This window comes from Drosophila mojavensis, unplaced genomic scaffold (genome assembly GCF_018153725.1).
Source record: "Drosophila mojavensis isolate 15081-1352.22 unplaced genomic scaffold, ASM1815372v1 contig_19, whole genome shotgun sequence".
NCBI lineage: Eukaryota > Metazoa > Arthropoda > Insecta > Diptera > Drosophilidae > Drosophila > Drosophila mojavensis.
This window is the reverse complement of record NW_025318726.1, coordinates 5121623-5149316: the sequence shown is the minus strand read 5'-3', so window position 1 is coordinate 5149316 and position 27694 is coordinate 5121623. Positions and strand designations below refer to the sequence as shown.

Sequence of the window (27694 nt, the reverse complement as noted above, 5' to 3'; positions counted from 1 at the left end):
AATCTATCGGTTGCACAGCTGATTTCAAAACTCAATCCCATGTATTCGTAGAAACAGTGCTGAAAAGCAGCATACTAAACAGCTATCGATAGTTAGTGGCGTTAATTATTTAAATTAAATTAATTTTGATCAATATTTCATAAAGAACTTTAAGCAATAATGGCATATTATTTTTAGCAAGCTAAACACATCAATGCTGTGAGAAACAATGTACCCATGCCACAGTTGAATCGCTTATCAGCACTGCCGATTCGTCTTCTTCTTCCATTCATACTCGGCCAGTTTTGGTTTGTAAGCCAAGTTTAAGATTTAGTCTTTGCTGAAACGCGGTAAGCAACAGGTGTGGTACTATTACTATTCGATGTTAGCTTACAATCTGCGTGATTCGTGGGTACGGTGTGTATTATTTGATTAGGTGTGCGTGTAGAAGTAGAGACTTTCACTATGGCTCAGCTCCCAAAGGCAGTCAACAGACAGCTGTAACTAATTCCAACATTAATGAATGCACTTCGTACGCATTGTCGTTATTTCATAGCTATTCGTGTTGAAGCCGCTTGTGAGTTGTTTTTTTTACTGCTCTGACGGCTCTCCGGTTGCTCCGTTCGCTTCGCGTTTTTCGCTATTAGTATGTTTTTTAATATTTCAATTTATATTTCGTGATTTCTCACCAACAAACATAATGAGCCGTCTCTTGCTTTTAAACTGAGAGTGTGCGTGTGCGAAAAAGGGCTATAAAAAACATGGAATATGATTCAACAATAATAAAGAAAAAATGTAGACTTGTCAGCGACGGTTTTAAAAAGTGCCGTTAGTGTGCGAATGGAGTATTTAAAATTAATTTAAATAATGAGGAATTCGCTCATAATTGATTTAAGTAGCGCAACAGAAAACAGCACCAGCAACATCAGCAGTAGCATTTGCATAATTTTCCGCACATACACAACCATGTAAATTTGCTGTGCTTTAGTTGCCATTTACAGTGGAAGCAACAAGTGGTATTTGTGGCTGTTGTTGTTGCTACACAGACACAGTTGCATGGTTCATCGTGTACTTAAATGGCCAAGTTAGAATCCACATTCCACAAAGAGAACAAGAACAACACAATGCATCAAGTAGGAAGTGGCAACGGCAATCGACCGCAGCATCAAGAACAACAACAAAATCTATTAGTTTGCTAGCAAATTTCAAAATAATTGCACATTCTAGACAATTTAGCTAAGGCACGAAGAAGTGGAAAACTGCAATGATGTGCATTATTTGTAATTTGAGAAAACTCACACCAAAACACACTCACTCACTAATACAGTCAAACAGATAGACTGAAAGAGAGGGACAGATTGCGAGACAGTGGTGAACAGGTAGGGGCCGCGCGCGCAGCTAGCGCCGACTACGTCTGCGTGCAGTCTTTCATGCATTGAATCTCACACAGACACAGCACACAAGCACTGCAACCATTCATTTGAATTCTACGTTAGGCTTTGTTGACATGACTTTTTTTTTCTTGATGTTGGCCCCCACATCCACATGTTAATATATACATATATGCATATGTGTGTGTGTGTGCTTATTGAACTAGTTAAATCTATAACCGCTCTGGCCTTAATTATCATAACAATAGGCAAAAAGAAGACGAGTACTCACACACACATGCACACATAGAGACACAAATAACCCGCAGCACCAAACTCTAACATTTTCAGCGGAAAAGAAGAAGAGTGCGGTAGAATGAGACTCAAACGCGAAATGGTCACAACATAATTAGAACGAGCGAAAGGCAACAAAAGAACGCGCGCGAGTTCAAATGTTGCACAGTGGATTTCACAGCACAAATAACTAAAATAAAAATGAAGATAAAATAAAATAAAGTTGAATAGTTATGATTGGTTAATGGCTATGTCTAAAATAGAAAATGGAAGGGAAGGAAAAAGTAGAAATCTAAAAGTTATTTAACTATTGGAAACGAATTCTGTAGCTCAAAAGAAAATAATAAAACTCGTTATAAATATTTATAGTTCTAAACTGTCTTTGCTTTTTAAGGCATTGTGAAAGCATTTCATTTTATGAGCTTCGATGGCGTGAAATGGACTAGTTAGGTAATTGATAGTCTTGTATTAGCATAAAAATTTTGCAAAATTTTTTAAATTATAAATGCAAACTGGTGATGTATTCCCATTGTCGCCAAAGCAACATATGCTAATCCCATCTACCCTTTGATCTCCACTGTTAATTCAAAAGAATTCGTAAGCACGCTTTAGTGTCATTCGCATACACACAAGAAACGAATACCACACGAAACCCATATGCATGCTTGGCCTTACCTCTGATCTTGCCATAGTCCCAATTCCAATGGCAGCAACAATTGTGCGACGAGGCGCGCTGTGATGCGTGAGCTATGAGTTGTGAGCTGTGGGGTGTCGTGATAGCACCTGCTGTAGAGGTAACCGGCTCACGTAGCCGCTTATTAAAAGCCGAACAGGAAGAGGTAAAAAGACCAAAAATTGAAAAATTAAAAAAGAAACTAATCATAGATAAACTCACAAACCGGTTACTGTGGAAACGAAAGAAAAACTTATGCTTGCTTACGGTCTATGCGTTTATTTTCGTGATGATTGTGTTTTGTTTTCCACAGTTTCTGTTTCCAGTGAGCATTCGATTTTGTATAAAATCAATGCGTAGAAAGTGAATTACAGCTGCGTCGATAATACGCAAAAAGCCATACCAAGCGAAAACTGAAAATCGGAGTCGCCAAAAAAGCCCAACTCGCTGCTTTTGCACCCCGCGCTGCCATTAGCCAACCCAGCAGCAGTCAACAGTCGGGTTCGTGCGCCTGCTGGACACGAAGCTCTTCGTGTGGCCGCCGATGCGTCTGTTAATTCAAACGGCAACGGCAACGAGAGGCGCTGCAGCAGCTGGTCTGCAGTCCCATTCGCAGTCCCAATATAATTACTGCAGCATGCGTGAGGACGACATCGAGCTGGCCATTAAGGTGGTAAGTTATCCAACACTGACAAAGACACAGAAACACGCATACCTACAAGAGAGCAATCAACCGATTCCCGCTAACAGCTACAAGTACTGAATAAATCCCTGTCCAGTCAGCTGCATGCGAGTGACAAACTGCGATACACCTAGAGAACAGATGCAGACCATACTAATTTAATAGAACACATACATGTACATATACGAGTACAATAGAGTATTTCCTTAAATAAACAAAACCAACTTTTTAAAATGCGGCGGCGATCGACTACGAGGTACCCTGGATCGTTTTTGAATTGCGCATATTGTAACTAATACATACAACATAATAATAACAATTTCTTGTAAAGTTTGAATAAAAAATTAGTAGCTGATGAATAATTCTAGCCAGATTTTATTTGAGGCATTCAACATAATTTACCGAAATATGAATATTGTATATAAATTAATATAATTTTCCATATTTATTCAAATTATGATGACAGTATATGTCGAAACTTTCATTTAAAAATGCATATACCTATTTTTGGTAATCGTCTGAATTTGTTTTATTTTAACCATAATATTGCAAAGAGAATATTTTTAGAGATCAGTATTTAGAACGAAAAGGAGGAGGTATACAGACAAGCTACAAAATACAGAAGAATACAGTTCATCATTTGTCTTTCAGTCCAACAATATAGTGTCAAGTATATAATTGTTTATTGCATATTTCGTCTCCAATCATAGAAGTATAAAAAGTAAATAAATGCGTATCTAAGAACTGATATTGGTATAAGAATACCAACAAATATTTAGATAGTGTCGAGTTAATTTGTATTAGTATAACAATTATTTTAAAATATATTCGTATACTAACTTGAAGATTCAGAAGCCTAAAGCTTAGTTTGTAAAATAATTTATGTAATCTCAAACGATCTTACATAGATATATTTTCGATATAGTAAAATATATTATTTCAATAATATAATATCTCAATAAATTAAAGCTGGTCAATTGATTGCCTGTTGTAATTGCTCCTTAATTACACACACGAATTAGAAATCACACACATTATAGTTAATTATTTTATTTAAAGCATAGATTTTATAAAAAAAAATATATTTTTACAGGTAATCGTTGGCAATGGGGGCGTAGGTAAATCTTCAATGATCCAGCGCTACTGCAAAGGCATCTTCACGAAGGACTACAAGAAGACGATTGGTGTTGATTTTCTAGAGCGTCAGATCGAGATAGATGGCGAGGACGTGCGCATCATGCTGTGGGACACAGCTGGACAAGAAGAGTTCGATTGCATAACCAAGGCTTATTACCGAGGTGCCCAAGCCTCAGTGCTGGTGTTTTCAACGACAGATCGTGCCTCCTTCGACGCAATCAAGGAATGGAAACGTAAAGTGGAAAACGAATGCAATGAAATACCAACAGTGATTGTCCAGAATAAAATCGATCTTATCGAGCAGGCAGTGGTGAGTGCGGATGAAGTTGAAACGCTGGCCAAAATGCTCAACTGTCGACTGATACGCACTTCCGTTAAGGAGGACATCAATGTGGCCTCTGTGTTCCGCTATCTGGCCACAAAGTGCCACCAGCTAATGACGCAGACCTACGACCAAGTATATGGCAGTAACAACAGCACTCAGCAGGCGACGACGCATCCGCCCTACAGTAATGCGCCGACTATCAGCGCATTTAGCCCGACCTTCACTAAGTCAAGTAGCGGCACTATTGTCCTACGTCCTGCCAAAAAGAGCAGCGGATCGAGTGCGGCGCGAAAGCGCAAAATTGTGCTGAAGAAGTGTGGCATATTGTGAGGGGAATGCAGAGAGGGGCATCTATCTTTACAGCTGTTGGCAACTAATAACTAGAGCATATTTAACGCTTAATTATTTTAGTGCCCCCACAAAATCAAGTTGTAACCATGTGGCCAGCCAAGCGTTTGAAGTACAGTCATTCGCTAGTCGTGCCCAGACTCCGCAACAATCTCAGTTGTTGCATGATATGTGCAGTGGAGCAGAGGCAGGAGTTAAGGAGCAGAAGAGTGACTGGAGGAGGGGATGTGAACGAAATAATAAAATTACAGCCACGCAAATCATGCATTCTAACAAAAGAAAAACAAAACCACTTTTTCATTATGGCGCTTCTATATCCCATATTTCGTAGCAATATTTTCGATATTAGTCCTCTTTTGCAAATGTAAATTATATTTATTCTTCAGCATCAATTAAATGCGAACAAAATGTCTAGTATACAGACCATAGCACAAATTTTAGCCCTTTGCTCAATATAAATAGTATTATGCTAAATTTATCATTTATACAGCTTTGCTGCTCAAACTCCTAATTTGAATATTTACCAATTATCCAATGCTCCATTATAAACATACATATATTCAATTTTAGATATTCAGAAACTTTAATTTTGACTCCACATCAGTAGCTTGAGCAGTCGTCGTTTGTATATAACTTAAGGTTTATTTATTATGGGAATCTTTTTAAAAGTCATGTATACTAAATAAGTAACATTTAAATATTTGATATAGTTTTTTATTCACTTGAAAAAAATATATGGAAAAATTAATAAGAATAAAAATTTAGAGATCACATATGTATGATTTATTTGAACTAAACTTGGCTTAAAAACCGTAATTCACGAGTTGAACGAAAATTCTTGTGCTTCCCTGCGTAAGAAGTAGGCATTGACTATATATATATATATATGTGTGTAGACTCATTCATGTGAATCCCATGAGTAATTGATTTTGTTTTATGATGTAACTATAAATGTAACTCTTCAAATTGTCTGACAATATTTCCGAAGCACACTAGATGTCAAAACTCGCTTAATATTATATTATTATGCTATTGCATAACTCCCTATAACTAATAAATTATAATTTTTTAATAATTCATTTCTTTTCTTTTTTTTATTTATATTTAAGTTTTAGTTTTCTACCGTTTTTTATAAATGATAAAGGGTCCCCTTTTTTTGTTTTTTTTTTTTACTATAAGAAATCGTTTCAGTATTACTGATAAAAATACACTCAACCCATTAGTAATTGATTTTGTTTTATGATGCAACTATAAATGTAACAGGTTGATCCCATACTCAATATCTAGACATTAGTTGACTATATGAAAAAATATTTTATACGGTGTTCTAAAAGGGATGTGAATCGAAAATTTACTTTATTAAAACATTTCTAGGCCGTAAACACCTATTTCTTGATTGGCTGTAAACTATATGTGTACACCGCCACTGTCTATATTCTTGATCAAGGCGACGAACTGAGTCGATATAGCCCTGTCCGTCCCTCCGTCCGTATGAACGCCTAGATCTCAGAAGTTATAAGAGCTTGAGACTTTAAATTTTGCATTCATAGTCGTGTATACCAGACGTGGGCTTATCATATTTTTCCATAGCTCATCCGAATTCTTTATCATCAAGAATAATCGATAAATTGATTTTGTTGTTTTCAGCTTAATTTGAAAACTTTCAAACCTGGGGACGTATTTTATTTTATTTATTTATTTAGATTTACGGTGTATATACGTTTGGCGAATACAAATATTTTGTAAAATACAGATTTCGGATACCACGCCTATTTCGCCCATACTGTTCATACCGCGGCGCAGTCTAAGCGCAGTCGTTATTTGCTGCGCAGTTAGCAGAGTGCGTGCTTATACGTGCGAGTGGATGCATGTGTATGTAAGTGTGCAAAAAAGAAGCGCGGAATGATTAGAATGTCAGTTTCGACTAGAGCCTTGTTTTGGTTTTGGCTTTTTTTTTTAACAATTTGACCAATGGGGCAAAATCAATTTGGCAATATCTCCATCTGTTATGTCCTTTATTTAAAACTTCGCAAATTTCAATTTTAATATAGAATAACAATTGAGCATATTTTTTTACTTTTCCTTATAATGGCACCTAAGCTAAAAGAGACATCGGTAGCTTAGAGGAAAATTATCCTGCATTTGCACGATCAAGACAAATTTTATGCAGAAATTGGAAGGATAATGAAAAGAAGCCGATTTACTATTCGAAGCACCGTGCAGTGCTTCAAGGGAGCCCGCAACCTTCAAAAGCTCTAAACATACAAGTTGCCCAAAATTTTTGATCAACAATGAATGCAGGAAAATTGTTAGAAAGGTGCAAGTAAATCCCAAAACAGCAGATTGCTGCTGAGGCTAAAAATGAAATAATGAAGGATGAGCACCCGATTACAATACGCGGAGTACTGCCATTAACCATAGAACGTACATTATGGTTAGTTGTACTGCACAAGGCCGAATACAGAGCATCGCAGATGGTAATAAAAACAAGCGTTTGGACTATGCTAAAGAATATATTAGCCGTCTGATTACAGGTGTCAAGTGTTGTTCTGTGCTGAGTGAAAATTCAATATACATTTTTCGATCGGATGGGCGCCATCCGAATACTGCATTTTACAAATAAACAATACCAACGTAACTTTTTAGGCGCTATTGAAGCTAAATAGTTTATTTCTCCGAAAGTATAAGAGCTCGAAGCTTCAAATTTAGATGGTTAAGTTACTAGTAACCTCCACTATTGATGACCTATAAATAATAAAATAATAATTAGCATGAAGTTACAGTTCTATGAACTGACCAAAAATTAGGTGTCTACGTCCAATAGAGGCGTGGCAAATCGGGAATGTACATACATTTTAGCCATATAACGTTCTGAAAGTTTCATTAAGAGAAATTATTCAACTAATAAATTCTCATAATATTGCCCACACGTAGTGCAGCCCAAGCGCTGTCGCTACTAACTGCGCAGTTAGCAGAGTGCGGGCTTATGCGTGAGTGTGGATGCATACATATGTATGTATGTGTGCATAAAAGAAGTGCAGAATGATTAGAATATCAGCTTCGAGGGTTCAGGGTATCTCCTAGTCGAGCAGTCTCGACTGGAGCCTGCTTACTTGTTTCAACTGTAGAAGTTAAAGGTGTAATAAAGTCACTTAAAAACAAAAAATCACCTGGAATAGACAATATTCCTAATATTTGTTTTAAAAGTTTACCGACAAGTGCAGTTGATTTTATTACACTGCATTATAGTAATTGTTTAAAAATCAGTTCTTTTCCCCATGTATGGAAAACTGCCAAGAGAATTCCAATTGTAAACCCCCTAGTTCTCCGTTCAGCTATCGTCCGATTAACTTCCATTGTGGAAAATATTCGAACGCCTGATTAAGGTCAGGCTCACCTGGAAGCTAACAATATTCTACCACCAATACAATATGGATTCAGAGAGCTCTATAGCTGCGTCTTTCCTTTGGACAAATTGACCAACTGTCAAAGCCAAGCTCGATGAAAAGCAATCCGTTGGTTTGGTAGCCATGGATGTCGAAGCTGATTTTGACAATGTTTGTCATTATGGTCTTATCCACAAACTGAGAGCTTGCAACACTCCAGCTTACCAGGCCTATATATTTAAAAGTTTTCTGACCGATAGACATTTCTTTGTATATTTGAACGAAACTATGTCTGCCAAATAATCCATCTGCACAAGAGTCCCTCAAGGTTCTTCCCTCGGTCATATTCTATACAATATTTACACCTTTGACTTATTATGTTGCTTATATGCAACATAATAGACAAAATAAACAAAACAATCTATTATACTTCCAATGATAATGTACGGGACTGAAATATGGAACACATCGACATTAACACATTTGAGAAAACTCCAAGTTGCTGAAAAACAAACAAAATAAAATTTAAAAAAAAATGATCCTCAATCCACAATATCACAGAACCATATCTCCACATAAAATAGCGAATATTAAGACTCAAAAGCCAAATTCATTATGACAAAATCATATTTAACTCAAGATACGAGTTAATAGGGCCCCTGTCCTACTATTTCTAAATTGTAACGTCAAAATTCGCTTCCCATCTAGTTCCTAAGTTATTTATAAGTCGCAACTAAAGGTTTTTCATCCATTTTCCTTTACCATCTAAATATATCAAACAATGTTCAAATTAAATTCGATGTAAATATGATATAATGTGATATGCAGTTGAGAGCTGCACTGACATAAAATAAGTCTAAGCTCTTTATAAAGAAAAATAAGCTAGCTTTAAGCAAAATGTAATAATTTGGAAATAAAGCATGTATTGAAATTAATAATGAAGTACTATTCCTTTGAATATATAATACAAATCACACCAATGCATCTTATCGCCTATAATCGTGTATAAAAAATGGTTTAAGCAGTTAACATTTTTTCCCTTTTTATTTGATTTTTGCTTTTGCACGTTTTGTTGTTTATTACACATCTGTTATTGTTTACGTTTTCTTTCTTTAAATTTTAATCGTTTAAAGTAATATTAGCTTGTTTTTATTTTAAAATTTATTTTTCTATATACAGATTCATTTTCTTTAAATAAATCAATTTCATGTTTGTGTTTGTATTGTTTTGCAATGTTTAATAGCATTGTATTTTTATATTTTTGTTCTGTTCCTGTGTTGTTAATAATACAAAAAGAGCATATATTGGCTGCTTTGTACAATGTGAAATCAAAAGACGATCCGCGCTTAAGTTTTAAAAGGACTGTTTTACGCCTTTATAATCGATAAGGAAATAAATGATTAGATTTTGTGGGCGGGGCTTTGTGGTGGGACGTGTGTGTATGCTTGATAACGGGGAGTGGTTACGAAAATTTTTATAAAAAATATGTTATATATCATTTTTATTTTTGTTTAATTTTTTCTCTTTGTGAATTGTGAATTGCAAACAACTTCTTGGCACTAAAAAAGATAAAAAGGGAAACTTATATTGTTTTAAACTTGCTTTCCTTATTTATTTATTATTTTTTTTTTTTATCAAAGTTGTAATTTAATTCATTTGATTATTTGTATTTTTATTTAAAATAAAAATCGCACTTGTGTGTATGTGAGAGTCTTTATGAAGGACTGTTATCGAACTCATTTACAGCATTAATATAAGATCATATTATTAAAATGTATAGACTATATAAACAACTACAATAGAACTTTAGCCGGTAGTTTATTTTCGTTTACTTTAGCTTTTCCTTTTGCATTTTTGTCTTATGCAGAGTTTGTAAGTGTTAAATTATATAAGTATATATTTTTTATTTTTGTGTGCTGTATGTGTATTTAGTTGTCGGCTTTATTTGCTTAGGGTATTGGTTGTCTATTTAAATAGTAAGAGGTTTAGCCTACTTTAAGACATAAGAACGTCATACTCATATATATATACGTATGTATATATATATATATATCTTACACTATTCGGAAACGGACAAATCGGCGTCGTCCTTACCCTCCAGTGAACGGTACTCATCCGAATCTTCACTAATGTGGGCCGTGCCCGTTGTTGATGGCTCCACAGAGACAATAACTTCTGCAGACACAGCATCAACTGTTGTTGTTGTTGCTGCTGCTGTAACTGTGGCTGGGGGAACATATAAATTAACTGGTTCATCGGTCAGTTGGGTAGTATTTAAATCCGAATGCTGTGTGGCTACATGCTCCGACAGTGTTGTTTCCTTTGGATTTTCCTCACTCTGGTTTTGTTGGGTTGGGTGTTGTTGTGGTGTTAGAGAGTGTGTTAATAAATCAGCAGAGGCCAACAGTAGATCCAACTTTAGTTTTCTTGACGCCGTTGGCTGCTCTGTTATCACAGACTGTGCTTGAGTTGCCGTCGATGCTATTATTGCCGCTTCTGTTGATGTTGTTGCTGCTACTGTTGTTATTGCTGTTCCAGCTACTGTTGCTTCAGCAGCAGAAGTAGGAACCGCCAACAATTCATCCTCCTCGCTAACGCTAATGTATCGACAGCGCTCACTGAGCAAGGAGGCTGACTCATCTTCCTCCTCGTTTACGCTAGAGATGCTCACCGTCCGTTCTTTGAAGCTTTGATAAATGCTGCTGCCAGCAATATTCGCAGGGACGGGTACATCAATCACATCCCGCGATGTCGACGGTATTTGCGGTCGGCTAATGACGCCAACGGAAGCTGTGGCTGTTGAAGGGATAGAAAGGCAAAATTTTAATTAACTAAGTGTTCTCAAAAAGAACAAGAGCCAGTTAATTATAAAAAATTGACGATTGACTGATTAGATCACTACCGGACCTCTGCTTCTAATAAAAAGAGCACATGCCGAAATGTAACGCCATATATATATATATATATAAATCGAAAACCTCAATATTTCGTAAGAAACATGCTGGTCCCCTCGGCTATTCGAAGTTTTTCTGCCTACTCGGCGATGATGAATGTATTCAATATACAACATTTAATAGCTTCTGCTGCTCACTCACTCACTTCGTTTCTTTTCGGGTATATTTTTGTGCAGCCGAGAGAAACACGACTTCAGTCACTCACTCATTCTCATTTCGTTTTGTACAAGTATTCACTCAATTCAATGATGACTTTGTACATTTGAATGTGCTTTTTTTGCCATTCATGCAGACGTCTAATACATATTGGCTGCAGTGTGGGCTTACTATGGAAATTTAATTGTTTAATAACTTTTCTTGTGGATGTACTTTCTTCATCAAACTTTCAGATTATGATTATAACAGGAATATACATATATATATATATATATATATATATATATATATATTGCGATTTCCATTGCGATAAATATACTAAAAAATTGAATTTCTTTATCATCATCTTATCTGTAGTTTATCACATCCAATATTGAACAAATATTGGACTTCTCACTCACTTACATTCCAAACGGTCGTAACGGTGCGGATATCTTGAGGACACAGGTGCCAGCTTGATGCGATAAAACTTGGAGCCCTTGCTGACTCGATATCGATTCTCATCCTACAAACATATTAAACGATTAGTTTGAATTAACACAACCTACACGATTAACTTACCTTTCGCGCCTGGCAGTATTCCTTATCAACAACTCGCCCAATTGCGTAATATGGTAGCGGTATGTGATTGGGCTCTTCTTGGGCCGAAGGAACCGCGGTGGCGGCACCTAACGACAAAGGTTGCGCTGCCTGCGTCGTTGGCGCCGTCAGCTGTAGAGCAGGCAAACTACCCGCATGCACAAAGTACAGGGTTTGTGAGTCCTGCACTACCATAAACTGAGCATGTCGTATGCTCCAAATAACAAACACTAGATCACCCTTAGCGCAGCCCTCGAGAGTAATGTAGCGATGACTCGATGACGAGGAAACACTTGACTTCGAACGCGTCAACGTACCGCCAACGACTGCAACGCCCAACTCATAAGTGGAGCTGTAGATAAGGTAGTGAAAAATCAATAAACTCTTAAATAGCTTTCTTCGCTAGCCGGCCAGAGTTCGTAATTTAATAATCAGTTTATCAGTTATTAAAGATTTAAATAACGATATCGGTTGAATATAAGTAACAATCGGAGAATCAGTCAATAAATCAATTTTTCTGAGACTAAGAATCAACATATGATCTATTAAAAAATTAATCAATCAGACATTCACTAGTTTAATTAGCCATTCGGACAGTTCATCAATGCAATATTTATCATCTAGCCAGATAGAAAATTGTTGAACCAACCAAAGATCTAATATCTTTGAAATATTGATCAAACAATCAATAACTAACCTCCTCAATGCAGCTACACTGGACTCCATTTCGATGCGCTTGCTCTTCTCCAGGTTAAGCTCCTCCTCGAGACGACATTTATCGCGACTGAGATAGTCAATCTTCTCCTTCAGCCAGCTATTCCCATCCTCATTGGTAAGCATCTCGAGACGTGTCTTTAACTGGTAACTCTCCTCTGTCAGCAGACGGTTCTGCTCTCGTAAGATGTCCAACTGCCGCTCCTTGTCCTCTAATACATCTTTCAAAATAGACACATTGGCCATCACAGATTCTGAGTTTTGAGTTCGCAACTCTCGCTGCTGCCAAAGCGCGCGCTCCGCTTCGATAGCTTCACTAACGGCACGCTCCCTTTGAGCAATCAGATCTTGGCGCTGTTGCGCTAATAGCTGTTCTACATCCAGGCTGACGACGCTGGCACTGCTCGTCGGCCGCTCCAACTTCTCAAGGCTGCTGTCCGATGGTGAACGCTCCATCGAGGTCATCAGCTTGAATCGGCAGCGCAAAGATTCTAACTCCGTTTTGTGCTCGTGTATGAGCTGCTCGCGTGCCTGTGCCACAGCTCTCACTTTATCTTCTTCCGCCGATAACAGCTGCTGACGCATTTGCTCCAGCTCTTCCGCCTGCTTGCTTTCTTGCTGCTTCCACTTCATGGACAACAGCTGCCACTGTTCCTGCATCTGCGCCAGGCTCGACATCAGCTCATCTTGGTATCCACGCTCTAGTTCACTGCGAAGGCTACTCAAATTGGAGCGCGCCATTGCTAGACACTGTAACGCCAATTTGGACATAGCCTGCAGTGCATCTCGCAGCCGCTGTACACTGACGGCATTATCGTCTGTCAACGTGCTGGTGCTCAGCATCAGTCGCGGCTCTGTTGTGGTGCTACGCTCTATCTGCTCCACATGCAAGCTCGTTGAGGTGCTCACAGTTTGCTTACCTACTTCGGGAGCAAGCTCCAACTGCTCAGGCTGTTCATGAGCCATTTGCTCTGGTTGCATCAATTCGTGCCGCTGCACAAAGAACTGCAAAACAGGCTCCATATTCGGTAACTGCAGTTGATTGGCCAGATCGGGCAACTGCACTGATAAGAGCTCAATATCGGAGCGTCCCAGCTGCGGGAGACGCGTATCAAAGCTCAGCTCCGGATGGTCATTAGCAAAAGTGGGCGGCATATCGGCCATGCCCGGAAAAAGAATATTCAAAAAGTGGCCATCAAAACTCTGGTTGAACAGTCGCCGCCTTTGCAGCTCCTCACTATGAATGCGATCGAAATCCGCCGACAGTCGCGATGCCCACAGGCGGAACTCATCCGAGAAGATTTTGCGACGCACTACCTCCGTGACAGCCGCAACATAAGTGCTCGGCGCTCGATGGATCTGCTCAATAATGCTAAGATGACGTTCAGCACGGCGTAGGCAACGATGGTAGAAGAGCAAACGATTATCATATTCACTCATCGCATTTTCAATGTAGACTATGCGGCGCAGACGCGTATTCAGATTGCGACCAAGCTCCTCCTTAGAGTGGGCTATTAGGCGACTATATTCACGAATTTTAATGTGGTTATCGCGCATCACAAGCAGCTGAGAGCGATGTGAGAGGCATAGATCAGGCAACACCGAATTGTCGCGCAGATTGAGTGCACGCGACTCATTCTGTTGCAGAGCAGTCGCTTGCTCCCTCTGATCTTGGACAATCTTTTTAATCTTATACTTAAACTCGTCGAGCCGATACAGCCGATCACTCAATCCTTTGATCTCCTTGACATCGCTCTGATTGGCCATCATGATAATATTCTTCACCTCGGTCTTAAGCTTCTCGTAGATTTCAACGGAGAAGGTTTCTAGTCCCTGAACGCATTCATCGCACATCTGCTGTAGTGCCGCGTGATTACCCTTCGAGCTAATCCACTGCAATAGATTGAGCTGGTGTTGTTGCTGTTGCTGCGACTTGGAATTCGAGTTGGATTGCTCGTCCCTTTGATCATCCTGCTCGTGACCCATTTTCAACTTCTTGTTGGGCGATGTACTGCTGTTGCTTTTCTCTACACTTTTCGTTCCAGGCTCAACCAAATCTGTCTCCGTCGTTAGTTTCTCTACATCTACATCCTCATTGTCGAGCAGCTCATCAAACCCATGAAAATCCGCCTGAGCCTGCGACATCAACGCTGGCAGTATGGGTATCCTCGCCAGCTGTTTGAGATCTTCGTTGAAATTGCGCAACAGCTCCAGATAGCTTTCCCGTTGCTGCAAATGTCGGTCGAAAGCCAGGCAAAAGTTGTGGAAGCGTTCAGTGAACTCACTTGTCAAATCCTCCATGTTAGCTACTACCGCGGACCACCCTTGCTGCTGCAGATGCTGCTCATGTACCAATCGCTCGCACTGCAGCTCCTCCTTGCGGCCTAGCTCGCCCATATGCTGCGCCAGCGCCGCTCGCTGCCGGACTGTTTCCAGCACTGCGGGCAATTTCTGACTCTCGTCCACCAGGCGACGTAGCTCCGCATCGGCAGCATCTGCCGCTGCACTAGCTGTGTTTCCGCTTGAGCCACCGCTGGCTATCGTTGGGCCCACACGCTCGTCACCGGTGAGGAACATGAAAATGGGATTCGTATCGGTGCCCGCGGAATAGCAGGAAACCTGTGTGGAGTGTGTCAGCATCTCGCCTCCGCTCACCAGCAGAACAATATTGGCAGCGGGTAGCTGGTGCAGGCGCTGAATTGTCTCCTTTAAATTCTCTACCGAAGACAAAGCAACGGTCATATCGAAGCTCAGCATGCGACCGACGTCCACATGGTAGACGTACAACATCATGTGGCAGCTGTCTGTCTATGTTGAAGCTCCAGCTGTTGTTGATGGGGTCGTCCTCCTCCACCGCCTCCTCTTTATACTTTACCACCTCCTTCAACACTTTGCTTCTTCTTCTCTTTATTTGGCAGTGCTAATGCTTATTAAATTCATACATGCGCATGTGTATATTTGTGTGGTGCTGCCACCTAGCGTTGAGGAGCTGAAAAACAAAGGCAAAAGAAGAGAGAGCATTATAATTAGGAAGGTTCATTCGAAGGGCTGCTCTTTTCTTAGTATTATATCTTTACATTTCTTTTACATTTTTGTATTCAGCGCATAACACGTGGCTGTTACAGTTACAAGTTAGCAATCAGTGAACATTCATACTTGATCAAGTGTTAGCGATAACATTTGCGCTAGTTTAGACATTACGGCGCTGCAGGTGGCGGGCAGCAGTTCAAATGTTAATGACTAAACAAAAGCCAACGTCGTCCAACGTTGCCGTTGCTGTTGTTGCTCGCGTTTTAAAGTCGCAATAAAGAACTAGTTGTATTTTTGTTATTGTGTCTGTTTATTCAATTCGATTTTTTTACATACATGTAATACATTGTTTACATTTTGTCTGGCAAACTTTGGATCATGAGCAAATGTAGAGGAAGAGATAAGAAGTTAATAACAAATAACACCGCTTTGGCTGTGTTGCACAAGCGCACATCGAATTTTATTATCAACCCTTTTTATTAAACACAAAAACCAAAGAAAAATGCGTGTCGACGTGCCCCCACACGTCTACTACTAACAGAACTAACAGATGTCGTCAGCGATGCAACGCTAGCATGCTAACGCATAGCTGTTAAGGCAGAGCCACACGTGTGCATGATACCTCGATTTGAATATAGATATGTACATACATAGATATGCATGCCTAGATCGATATACGAGAAAGAGAGAGAGTTGAATGAAGATAAGACTCATACCCATGACCCATACTTTGCTGCTATTTTAAACTCTTGTTAATGTAAATGTAATGTTTGAAAAATGCAATATTACTAGGAAACTCTTAATTACTGGAAATTCGTGAGCTAATTATGGGAAAATGCATTTAGTATACATCGCGAAACTTGGAAGTATTAGCAGTTTTTGATTTTACTTTTGTTTTGAAAAGTCTACACTTTCGAATGAAATGGCAAGTGCAGCGGACGTGCTGACGTTTGATTACTCATTAATGAAATCCAAGATCACCGCCTTTTGTCCATCTGATAATAGCCTATCAAGACAATTAAGTACAAAGGCCAATCAAAACATGAATGTATTTCTGATTTCATATATATATGTAAGTAAGTGAATTTAAACAGCATGAATCTAATAGATAAAAGCATCATCTCCTCTTAACGAACTGATCGAACTGCTTGAATTTCATGTGTTTCCATTTTCCACAGGTAACAAAATGTAATTGAGCTAAACTATAAGGTCTCATTTAGGTAAAACTATCATATTTGTGCATTACATCTTTCTGCATTCAAACATAGATACAGACATATGTATGTTTAAAAAAAACTTGTTCTGAACCCCAATCATTACGCAGCTGTTCTGAACAGCTGATATGCGCGATCGAACATCGAGTGCATTACAATAACAATAGCAACACAAACAACAAAATACCACAATTTTAATGTACTAATGTGATTTCTGTGGCCCAGTTGGCAGCACTGACCAGCACCAACGGCTACATGAGAGTGTATATGCATTTGTATTCAACACTAAAAAAAAGAACATATGCATGTTTGCCTGCGTATGTTTGTGCGCGCGTGTTTGTGTATTGTTTTGGCCTGCACTTTGTTATTTTCCATTACGTCTATTGGTATTCCGCCGAATGTTTTGGCTTGAAAATGCAGACACAACAGCAAAAATTACAAATGTGTTTAAGATATGGGCTCAAAACAAGCAAATTGATTTTATTAATTGTATTTTGGCATCAACCGTCTGAGGAAAACTAGCAACTAAATAACAGCAAAAGCGAATTTAGAAACAGAAACAAGGGTTGCCTGATGCTCAAAAAGAAAATGGCAGCAGGTGTAGTGCTGCATTTAGTTTCGCACAAGTGAAGCGAGGAATGGGCGAGAAGGGAGTGGGGAAAGGGTGGAGAAAATAAAAGTACGAGAATCGTGGGGAGGACTATTTAAAATTTATGCACCAAAAAGGGCGTCATCAGCAGCTCCTTTGCTTATATTTTTGTGTGCTTTCATATTAACTATTATGCTTAATAAAAAGCGATCCGTCGCACTTACCTTGTAATCTTTAATCAATTTACACTATGGCCCGTCTGTGTGAGTGTATTTTTTTTGTTTATGTGTGCGTGTGCGTGTATTTGTTTTTAGCTTGTGTTTTGATTTTAATCAATTGAAAACACAGCACGAGCACGAGCACGAGTACGAACGCTACAAATGATTTTACATCAGCTGTGTGTGGTATGTGTGTGTGTGTGTGTTTGTTTGTTCTGTATCAGCAGCAGCGACAAAACAAAAGCTGTTCGTGTCCAGTTTTATATTCTCCTTATTTTCCTTCTGCGCCTTTTTACTAGTTCAGTGTTATTGACACCTTATTATTTCCGTTTTCCCTACAATAACGCTTACTTTTTTATATTTTTTAGCGTATTACTTTTGACTTTTTCTTTACTTTATCACTTTTTGTTGCGTATCAAAAAAAATCAGAGCGGTGCAAAAACTGCTCAAAAAACTCACGCGATATGCCTAAAATTTAAATATGTTGCATTTTGTTTTTGTTTTTTTATTTGGTTGTTGGGCTTTTTGCTGTTTCCTTTTCCCCTTCTTAATCTATTTCTTTGTCTATCACAATTGCGTTGTTGTTGCTGCTGCGGAGTTGTTGTTGTTGTGAGTGGCTGCTGCTGTGGATGTTGTTGTTGGCAGTTATATTTCGCGTTAAATTTTTTGCCATTTACACGTTGCGCCGTTAGGTAATTTTTAGTTTTTTTTATTACATTAATTTCACGCATGCATATTGTTGAATTACTTAAATTTCTAATTAAATTAAACTGTATAAAAATGAAATAACGCACTTTCGTAGTTCCGCCGTCTTCTTCTTCTGTTTTAATAATAACAGCGATAACATTAACATTTGGCAAGCTGTTATTTACATCATCGATCAAAATGGATGGTTTCCCTGAATTGTCCATAAATAGATAAAACCCACGTATGATTAAGTACAAAAAACTGAAGTTCAAGCTGACATCAAATGTCACTTAGGCTTCAACTTAAAACAATGATATTAATTCAGATCAAGTCTTATGCTAAATGGCTATCGATACTTTTTTGGAATCTCACAAAAACTGTTATCGACAATATTACAAATACATCGTGAGCGCAATTTCCATCTTTCATTAGTATTCACCACTTACGCCCATCTTTAGTACTTAAGAAAAAGTATTCAGCCATTCTAGTGGAAAACTTCTAACGTGTTTTGTTTAGGGAAATCTTAGCAATAAAAAGTCATAATATAATTAGCTTTAAGTAGATATACAGCCGTGGTGACGATTTCGTCATAAATAAAACAAAACTACTGAGAAATAGACACACACAGGCATTGAAAAATCGTCATCTGCGGATATAGGATAGGGCAACGGGCGGATAAACACACACACTTTCACACATTCACAGAGATACTGACACAGATACACTTACATTCATACTCATTCATACACACAGCCCACACACACACTTTCGTTAATTCGACTTTTAAGATTCTCACTTACATGTAGATTATATATATTTTTCTTTTATCTATTTCGCTATTTGTGTTTGTATTTTGACTTAATTGCATTGTATTCTATCTTTAAAAAAAAAAAAAAAAACACATACAAAACACAAAAAATACCCTAAAAATGATCAACATTCAGACTATAGAAAATGTTGCGGACTGCACACCGCTTTATTTGCCGCACAGCTTGTACCTCAAGCCTTTGGCAAAAATGCAAATATCAGTTGCATTGCCCGAAAAAATCAAAACCGGCAAATCCGTATCAAATCTGGAGATAATGGATAAACTAAGTGCAGAACTGAAGCCAGATAAATTTTTGGTACTCAGGGTAAAGGAAAATAAGGGAATATGTATAAACCTAAACTATAATATGTACTTTTAATTTCGCAAGGTCTCGAAGACTACGGTAAACTACATACGCTTTGAGGCAGAGCTGGACGAACGGAAACGTTTGCGTTTGGCCATTGGACGCTTGGATGGCATCGCATTGCGGTTGTCCGGCTTCAGTGATTTGTTTCGGGTGCGCTGTACCGAGGCCAAGGACGAGTTTCCCACCCGTCACGATTGGGATTCGTACTTCCGAGATGCCCGCAACATGGATGAAATGAAAGCGGGCGAACGACCAGATACCATACATCTAACTCACTTACCCATTCGCTGGTTCTGCCCACGGCATGCGGAGCACGAAGAACATGTAAAGCCGAGCGAGAGCATCTTCAAGCGAATTTTTGAGAAATTCGGGCCTGTCCGTGCCGTTGATATACCTATTTGTGACGTGTATAGAAAGAGCATGCCGCCGGATATAAGCGGGATGCGGACCTTTAGCTACGAGCAGGATGTGCTCTTCGAAGCGTGAGTGTTTGCCTTAAAGGGAGCTTAACTGTATTTAATTAACGATTATATTACAGCTATGTCCAATTCGCGGAATACTCGAGCTTTGTGCGCGCCATGGATGAATTCCGAGGCATGAAGCTGGTGCGGAAATTCGTCGACAAAACGCAAGCCATCAACATTAATGTTAACTTTGACAAACAGAAGCATTTAAGCGATTCGCACTTGCAGCGACGTGAACGTATGAGAAAACGATGTATAGCAAAAGCCCAAGCTGAGGAAGAAGAGCTCGAGCGGGAGAAAAAAAAGCAAAAAGAGCTACAAGAACTCGAAAGGTTTGACCTCACTGTGGTTTGTGTGCTCGAGCAGACAATGAATCGGAATATTAAAACTTAATGATATCTGAATTTCGCTGAATTTCATAAACTTATTTTCATGGTTTAGCAAAAGAAACTCTTGAATATAATTTTTGCTCCTATGCATCACCTAAGTCATTTCAATATATGACTAAATAATATAAACCCTAATCGATTCAAGTTGTGATTACATTTTTAATGAAATGATTCAAAAGTATTAAATTTATGTATTATATTTTTAGTTTTTGCGAATGCCAAAACATAAAATAGATGTCATAAAAGGTTCTTTCCTTAAATTTTGCGCCTTCGATACGTTCGGTAAAGTTTAAGGTTTATTATTCCACCAGTTTCATTGCCTGTTCGGTCCATTAAACTTATTGTAAATAATATGTACAGTATATAGTCGGCCGTTAAGGCCTAGTCTGGCGAACTATACAGTTTTCTGCCTCTTCTAGACAAAACAATAAACATGTGCTAAGCAAAAAAACCAAACACAAAAAACAAAACCAAAAAAATTTACAGGCAAAGGCAAGAGCAATTGAAATTATCCGAATTGGAAAAGCAACGCGAACGAGAAGAGAAACGCAAGGAGAAGCATCTGAAAAAGATACAAGAACGCGGCCAAGTGGAGATCTCCCAAAAGATACGCGTCGAAGAGCGTAAACTGATGATAGCGCAGCGAAAACTTGAGAGCATTCGAATACTGGAGCAGGTTTTCGAGCGCATACAAGTGAGTTATGGAAAAATAACTTAAAGTTAAATACTAATTATGCATTCCCTGCAGCTGAAACAAACGGAAAAGAGGCAGCGTGGGCACCACGATGAAGAGAAAGACTTACAACGCGGTCGATTGGTCGAAAAGTACAAATGTGCCACGGAGAAATTGGTCTGTGACCAGCGCAAGATTGTGCAAGAAATTAAGACTAATACCCCGCTAATGGGTTTGCTCAAGAGTAAGTCCAAGAAGATTGGGATGGCTGCGGCTAGCAGCGAGGAGGAAGATTCAGCCACTACAATCAAAAAGCAAAAGCTTAACGGGAACTTTATCGGTGCAAGTGCAAGTGCAGGAGCAGATGCTACTTTGTCAAATTCTAATGCAGTGCTCAACCCCTTTAAGGCGGTTACAGCTGCGTTGGCCGCCGGCGCTGTTCCAGGCCCAGCTGCAGCTGCTGCTTACAATGGTGCTGCCGAGGCAGCCAGCGAATGGATGCAATCTCTTTCCATGTTCGGCTTAGGCATGCCCCCCGTTTTTCCTGGCACGGCACTTTATCGTGCACCTGGACCGTCGCCATTTGCTATGTCCACCAATTATCGTGGATTTGCTCCGCGTGGTCGTGGTCGTGGACGCGGCCGGGGCATGCGCGGCAGTCATTCCTTCTCCTATTACAATCCCAAGCAATACGATAACGATAGATACGAAGAAGATGATGGGGGCGATGGCTATTATCATAAGACGTCGCGAGGAAGGTAAGGGAGCGCTGCAAAGACCGGTTGCCAGCTTATGTTGACATATATTCATTTCAGAAATCGCTCACGCTCCACTTCATACTCACGTAGTCGGAGTCGCTCCCGGGGACGTCGGTAAGTGAACAGGGATATTTTTTATTGGTATATATATATAACATTGTTATGTGTTTTCTAGTCTTATTTGTCGGTCCAGGCGCAGTCGGAGTCGTAGTCGTAGTCGTAGTCGCTCAAATTATCGGAAACCCTCCTATTCCTCGCGTTCAAGGTAGGTGCTGGATTTTATTGCTTATTGAGTAATTATAATTCTATTTGAATCGTTTCTAGACGCAGCTATAGTCGATCACATTCGCGTAGCCGTAGCAAATCACTAGTTCAGCGCAAGAATCGAAAATTAGCCTCAACGCGACGCTCACGGTCCAGCAGCTACTCCAGCTCACGCTCCGGTTCCCGTTCTTGCTCTCGTCGCTCTAATTCACGCCGAGATCGGCGAACTCGTAATCGTATCAAGAGTCGCAGTCATAGTCGTAGCAGGAGCTGCAGTAATTCCTCGAAGCGGGTCGTTTTGGAAGCTGATAAGCTAGTGGCATCTGCGGAGCACATACAACGCACCATTGAACAGCACACAAAGGATCGCATGCGGGAGGAGGTGCGCGAGATAAAACAAACGTTTCGGCACCAGCATCAGAGCAAACAAAAAGTCGAGGACCCGGCGCCTCATTCAGCGGATTCAAGAGAAGGATCAAAGCAAAGGGCATGACAAGCGAGGTAGTCGCCGCAATTCTTTGACAGCATAGACTCATGATATAATTGCAGCTAACAGAGTTCACAATAAACTAAAGTGTAAATAACTATCAAAAGCGCGACATAGCCTATTAATGCTTAAAAATATATTATTAATTTAATATAGAGTCAATATTTATATTGAAATTGTACAAATATTGATTGGGAATACATCTTGCGCTCGATCAAATGTGGAGGTGGAGACCAACAGTTAAATATCCCTATACTAATATCGGAAAAATCCAAACATATCGTTTTTGCTTGATCAGTGCTGTTGGAGAAAAGTTTAAGCTGCACCTGCAATATGCAGTAAATTGTTTTATATCATTTCTTAATTTCATATAATCTTAGCAAGCAAAAATGGGCTTGAGTTTGCCGTACCGAGTAAATTTAAAAAACGTGTGCTCAGAATGTGTGTGGTTGGTTGGTGTTTTCAGTAGTTGTCGAACATTAGAACCTTCTGCTGTTATTGCGAGCCCTATTCCGACCACCACCACCACCGCCGCCGCCGCCGGCGCCCCCGCCTCCACCAGAGCTGCCATTGTTGCCGCGTCGTCGACGCTGTTGCCCATTGTTGTTGCTGCTCTTTTGGAATTGATCGCGATCCCGATCATTAAAATTATCGCTTCCGCTGTTGCCATATCCATTTTGATTGGCTGGGCCGCCATTGCCATAGGTCCAGGGGTTAGTAGAGGCCCAAGGACTGGGGCGATTCGAGTCCTCGCGCACCATTTGATCCAAGGGCGAACCGCTGCCGTAGCTCGTGGGTTCGTCAATGAATTCGGTTTTCGGCTGCTGCGCTTTGACGGCCAGCAGGGACGGCAGGAAGGGTTTTTTCAATAGCAGTAGCTCTCGCACACACACTAACTGTGCATTGTGCTGACGTGGCTCGAAGCGCGACTTTTTGAGCGGCGGCGACACTTCGCCGCGTACCTGTGCCCCCTCAACGGCGGGGGACAGAGACCTGGAACGCTCTCGTTCACGCTCGCGCATGGGAACAACGTCGCGCAGCTCCTCCAGCTTACCGGCGTCGATGTACTTGTTCAGGTATTCGGCGCCTTGTCGGATGGCGCCCATTAATCGCGAATCGGGATGCACTCGGATAAATCGACCATAGACAAAGATACCCACTATTGTCTGGGGATCCAGTCCATTAAGCATGCCACTGGCCAGTATTCCTTCGAGCGTGTTCTCGCTGATCTGCTGGTGCGTCAGGCCATTGCTAGAGTCTTTGGACTCTCGTGCTGCCAGCTCGTCGTGTATGCTAAGCACGCTGGGGTCGTCTGCTCGCCGTGGTCCTGCCCATTGCACTTGGAAGTTACGTGGTATGGGTTTGCTGTAGGGCACTTTCTTCTCGCGATCGCGATCATTGGTCAATCTGCCGCCTGCATCCAAATCCAATCCCGGAATAAAGCCCTTGTCGGCCGTCAAACTTTCTGTGAACTCCACCTTGTCCTCGGGCCCCATACCGGGTATTACCGCATCATCTATCAAATATTCCATAGCATAACTCACAGATCGGCTGATTATGTTGCTATGTCACTTACCATACTCGCACTCATCTAACGCAGCTAAACTAGCGGGCAGTGTATTCAAATTGTATTTGTCGCGCATCAGATCTCCGGGTCGATTACGTGTCCAGAACTTGATCGTATGGTCGTTGGACCCGGAACACAAAATATGTCCTAACGGATGCCATGCAAGCGTCCACACTATGCTGTCGTGTGCCGTCTCCACACATCCGATTTCTTTGTCCGTGCTGAAAGTATTTTCGATTTATATTAATAATAATATAAAATGTTACTTCTATGATCTAACACTAACGGCTATTACTTATGGAATAGTTCGTGCTTATCACTCATCCCTCCAATATAACTCTGTTTATAGGCCAATGTAATGTTAAATTAAATTTCAGATTTAATTTACCTTTTCATTTTTTAGCAATGACAAACAAAATTTTTTATGAGCATGTAAAGAAAGAGTAAGTCGTCTATCAATAACTATAAAATTGTAATCAACTTTGAGCTGTTTTCTGACCTGGCTGTGTCAATTGGCTAAGCAATGAATTAAAATATAGCCCTTAAGTCCTATGACCTATTGGAATACCCTATTACTAAACGCACCCAACATTCCAAAAGAGGATGGAACCATCGGACCCGCCCGAGCAGAACAGGCCCTCGTGTATTGGATGCCAAGAGACAGAACTAGCTTCCTTCTTGTGTCCACGGAATACTTGCACCTCCTCGCGAAGATTACGTATATCGAAGAGCTTCAGTAGATGGTCACGCGAGGCTGTGACCAGCCAATTGCCATTGCCATTCCATTTGAGATCCATAACAGTCGATTTGTGCGCGTGACTAAAGGACAGCATTAAATGTAAGATGCAATCGGAATTCGTGTTATTCTACTTACAGCGTCGCCAGCGCAAGGCCACTCTTGGGATCCCAAATTTTGATAGGCTGTTGGTTATCTTTGCTGCCGCTAACGATCATTGCCTTCTGGGGATGCCAGTGCACGCATTTGACATCTGCGCCATGACCTGGATTAAAAAACCAATTAGTTAGTACTCAGCCAACATTAAGGATCTGCTTTGCTTACCGCGTAGCACTCGCTCTTCCTGGCAACGCATAAAGTCCCAAATGCGCAGCGTTCCATCGTCACTGCCGCTGACAAATTTGCTGTCCGTGGGACTAAAACTACATTTCAGTTTGAGTTTTGTGTTTTTTTAGTAGTTAGGAATTCGAAATCGGAGAGACACAGCGAGGTTAGAAAATTGAAATCGAAACACAAATACAATATAGATGTGTGTGTGTGTATGTGCAAATTAGTAGAAAAGCCTGTAGCAGTAACAGTATAGTTCTTCGCAACAGGGATGGCTGCTGTCGTTCTATTTGTCTCTCTCCCTCTCTCTTTCTTTGCCTGTCCCTCAGCAGCGGCAGCAGCAGCAGCAGCAGCAGCTAAAGAAAACACTCAAACCCCCGAATTTTAATATAAAAATTTTTGCCTTTAGCATTTATTTTTGTTGGTCTTATTGCCACGACGCGCAAATAAAATGGTGCAAAATTGTTTTTGGTTTTATTGTCAGTTTTGCTTTTATTGTATTTTGGGTATACAACTTTTTCTTTTTTGTTTTATTTATTATTATTATTTTGAATATTTGGTGTGGAACAAGTTCAAAAATAGCTTATTTAATTGAATTGACAGTCTTTCTTTTTTCATTCTTTTTTATGGTTAATGATAAAATCACAGTAAATATAGATACTTAGACTTGATTTTCCTTTCGTTTTCAGTTTCTAGTTGAATCGGAATTATGGGAATTACTGCGCGCACGAGACTGAATGCTTGCTAAACAGAACATCGGCATTGCATAAATTCTTGGTTAATTGACGGCTTTATTGTGTATACTATGCATATGCAAGAGCACGAGAAAAGAAAAAACGCAACGAAACCGAAAACAGCCAGCTCGTTGGCAAACAACTAACAAAAACTAACTGCAAACCAGGCAAGAAATATGCTACTAGAATCCAAATTTTAAGAGATATGCATGCTACACTGCAACTGCGCTGTAACTGTAAACGGGCTAGTATCTGTTTGCTTGCGTCAACAGTGGCTGCGAAATGGTAAATAACAATTACAATCATTAGGCAATACCTTATTCCCCTAATCGCCTCCTTGTGGGCCTGATACATCTTAACGTTGTTCATGTTCGATTGCCAGTACTTAACATAGCCGCCATGATCGCCCGTTACCATCCAGCTGTCATTGTGCGACCAAACCATCGTACGCACTGCAATATCGTGTGCCTATATTTATATTGATGACATATATTCGAATAAAAATACATATAATTTTAATAACTAACAATATTAACACGCACCTGCAGTATGGTCTCGAAGTTAAATGTCAGGCCATTCCAAAGCGTAAACTCTCCAGAGCTAGCGCCTGTGACTAATCGCCTGCCCTCAGGTGTCCACGCAAGCGTGAATATGGGGCAGCGCATTTTATTTGTGGCTGTTTTCACAAAACGAGTTGTTATCGCATTTGCTGGATTGTCTAGCGAGCTGCTGGGCGGCAGCATTTGAGGCACATAAATGCTGTCCGGCTGAAGTGCCAATCGATCTCTATAATCACGTTGCCAGAGACGTGCCTACGTAACGAGAGCATTTATTGTGATATATATTTCTCCGTCTTGCCCACTCACCTCCAGCGCCTTGATTATAGACGCATTGTAGTCCACCGTTTTACGCATGACACTCTTGCGGAGTCGCTTGCCATCAAAGTCATCCTGTGACATACCAAAGGGACGTTGAAATCCTCCAGGCATAAAGGGTTTAAAGTGGTTATACCCCTGCTTGCCGGATCCATGATGTGGGTGATAATGTCTGTAGTGCTGACCACCCATTGATGGCGGCGGCATCGAAGTAAAATTCGTTGCCAATGCCGATGGGGCCGTCAACAGTTGTGGCGGCGGCTGTGAAACGTCCATTATTGTTCCCGCTTTTATTGAATTGAGCTCCAAATTAAATTTATATTCGCTTATTACTTTCTGCTGGTATTCAAAGAAATTTTCATGAACACAGAGTTTCTATTGAATCAGGTGAACCAGTTCTTTAGTTCGATTTCGATTGTTGTGGACTGCTAGGATTTATAATTTGCGATTGCGTTGAAAATGCAAATTAAGCATAATCATTTGTTGCTGTATGCAATATAATACTACAATTTATTTTACTGTCCTAAAATGTATTTAAATTGTCACGTCATTTGCCTTAATTCGGTAAATAACATCAACGCATACCGACATACACGCACACGCATGTGAAATGTGTATGGCATGTTTTTTTTCTATGTTGTTGCTTGTGAGTTGATATGTTACTTACTTGTCATTCCAATGCATGGCTTATAATTATCAAATTAGTTTTATTGTTAAATTATTCGTGTGAATTACTAGTTTTACTGATGCGCTTTGAATAAGATCTGTCGCACAGCAGAATAATCGAACTGGTTTAAATGTTTATTCGATTCACGATTTTTTTAAATGAAAATGTTAATACATTTATTATCGACCGAAATATCGAAGTAGTTCATTAAAACATAAACAAGAAATAAATAAAATTTTTGCG

The 27694-nt window shown here is 39.9% G+C and overlaps 4 protein-coding genes across 12 annotated transcripts; 2 read left to right on the top strand and 2 right to left on the bottom strand.

Annotated features, from left to right (window-relative positions):
* The first annotated feature begins 283 nt into the window (after window positions 1–283).
* Window positions 284–5887, top strand: LOC6572031 (ras-related protein Rab-23). Of its 5 annotated transcripts, none has more exons than XM_032733607.2 (3): window positions 284–329; window positions 2630–2989; window positions 4092–5887. In XM_032733607.2, the coding sequence occupies exons 2-3, from the start codon at window positions 2861–2863 to the stop codon at window positions 4788–4790; spliced, it is 828 nt and encodes a 275-aa protein (XP_032589498.1). In that variant the 5' UTR covers window positions 284–329; window positions 2630–2860; the 3' UTR covers window positions 4791–5887. The 5 variants fall into 5 exon arrangements, with proteins under 5 accessions (XP_032589498.1, XP_015021646.1, XP_043863781.1 ...); XM_015166160.3 differs by having other exon boundaries at window positions 299–391; XM_044007846.1 differs by having other exon boundaries at window positions 300–340.
* Window positions 5888–9840: 3953 nt separating this feature from the next.
* On the bottom strand, window positions 9841–18299 carry LOC6572032 (RB1-inducible coiled-coil protein 1). Of its 2 annotated transcripts, none has more exons than XM_001998150.4 (5): window positions 17655–18299; window positions 12581–15586; window positions 11866–12235; window positions 11710–11809; window positions 9841–10990 (listed from the first exon to the last, which is right to left on the bottom strand). In XM_001998150.4, the coding sequence occupies exons 2-5, from the start codon at window positions 15388–15390 to the stop codon at window positions 10254–10256; spliced, it is 4017 nt and encodes a 1338-aa protein (XP_001998186.2). In that variant the 5' UTR covers window positions 15391–15586; window positions 17655–18299; the 3' UTR covers window positions 9841–10253. The 2 variants fall into 2 exon arrangements, with proteins under 2 accessions (XP_001998186.2, XP_015021647.1); XM_015166161.3 differs by having other exon boundaries at window positions 10867–10990; window positions 11706–11809.
* Window positions 18300–18779: 480 nt separating this feature from the next.
* On the top strand, window positions 18780–22702 carry LOC6572033 (A-kinase anchor protein 17A). Its single transcript, XM_001998151.4, has 8 exons — window positions 18780–19468; window positions 19532–19992; window positions 20049–20306; window positions 20850–21057; window positions 21112–21794; window positions 21852–21908; window positions 21970–22059; window positions 22119–22702. The coding sequence occupies exons 1-8, from the start codon at window positions 19265–19267 to the stop codon at window positions 22549–22551; spliced, it is 2394 nt and encodes a 797-aa protein (XP_001998187.1). The 5' UTR covers window positions 18780–19264; the 3' UTR covers window positions 22552–22702.
* On the bottom strand, window positions 22667–27584 carry LOC6572034 (pre-mRNA 3' end processing protein WDR33). 4 transcript variants are annotated; one of them, XR_004364136.2, is made up of 9 exons: window positions 26776–27419; window positions 26452–26721; window positions 26226–26377; window positions 25173–25270; window positions 24987–25113; window positions 24698–24931; window positions 24122–24333; window positions 22956–24061; window positions 22667–22871 (listed from the first exon to the last, which is right to left on the bottom strand). XR_004364136.2 is itself a non-coding variant. In XM_044007833.1 (9 exons), the coding sequence occupies exons 2-9, from the start codon at window positions 27058–27060 to the stop codon at window positions 23025–23027; spliced, it is 2415 nt and encodes an 804-aa protein (XP_043863768.1). In that variant the 5' UTR covers window positions 27061–27307; window positions 27452–27584; the 3' UTR covers window positions 22667–23024. The 4 variants fall into 4 exon arrangements, 3 of the variants coding, with proteins under 3 accessions (XP_043863768.1, XP_043863769.1, XP_043863770.1); XM_044007833.1 differs by adding an exon at window positions 27452–27584 and having other exon boundaries at window positions 22667–24061; window positions 26776–27307; XM_044007834.1 differs by adding an exon at window positions 27452–27584 and having other exon boundaries at window positions 22667–24061; window positions 26776–27123.
* Between the last annotated feature and the right edge of the window lie 110 nt (window positions 27585–27694).

Bases quoted from the DNA above. Each gene is read 5' to 3' on its own strand.
- LOC6572034 (XM_044007833.1), bottom strand. From the start codon at position 27,060: ATGGACGTTTCACAGCCGCCGCCACAACTGTTGACGGCCCCATCGGCA. The intron at 26,722-26,775 runs GTGAGTGGGCAA...CTCGTTACGTAG, and splicing joins CTATAATCAAGGCGCTGGAG to GCACGTCTCTGGCAACGTGA. The intron at 25,271-26,225 runs GTATTGCCTAAT...ACTGAAATGTAG, and splicing joins GAGGCGATTAGGGGAATAAG to TTTTAGTCCCACGGACAGCA.
- LOC6572031 (XM_032733607.2), top strand. From the start codon at position 2,861: ATGCGTCTGTTAATTCAAACGGCAACGGCAACGAGAGGCGCTGCAGCA. The intron at 2,990-4,091 runs GTAAGTTATCCA...ATATTTTTACAG, and splicing joins TCGAGCTGGCCATTAAGGTG to GTAATCGTTGGCAATGGGGG.
- LOC6572033 (XM_001998151.4), top strand. From the start codon at position 19,265: ATGATCAACATTCAGACTATAGAAAATGTTGCGGACTGCACACCGCTT. The intron at 19,469-19,531 runs GTAAAGGAAAAT...TAATTTCGCAAG, and splicing joins ATAAATTTTTGGTACTCAGG to GTCTCGAAGACTACGGTAAA. The intron at 20,307-20,849 runs GTTTGACCTCAC...AAAAATTTACAG, and splicing joins GAGCTACAAGAACTCGAAAG to GCAAAGGCAAGAGCAATTGA.
- LOC6572032 (XM_001998150.4), bottom strand. From the start codon at position 15,390: ATGATGTTGTACGTCTACCATGTGGACGTCGGTCGCATGCTGAGCTTC. The intron at 12,236-12,580 runs GTTAGTTATTGA...CCTTATCTACAG, and splicing joins AGTGTAGCTGCATTGAGGAG to CTCCACTTATGAGTTGGGCG. The intron at 10,991-11,709 runs GTAAGTGAGTGA...TCCCTTCAACAG, and splicing joins CCGTTACGACCGTTTGGAAT to CCACAGCTTCCGTTGGCGTC.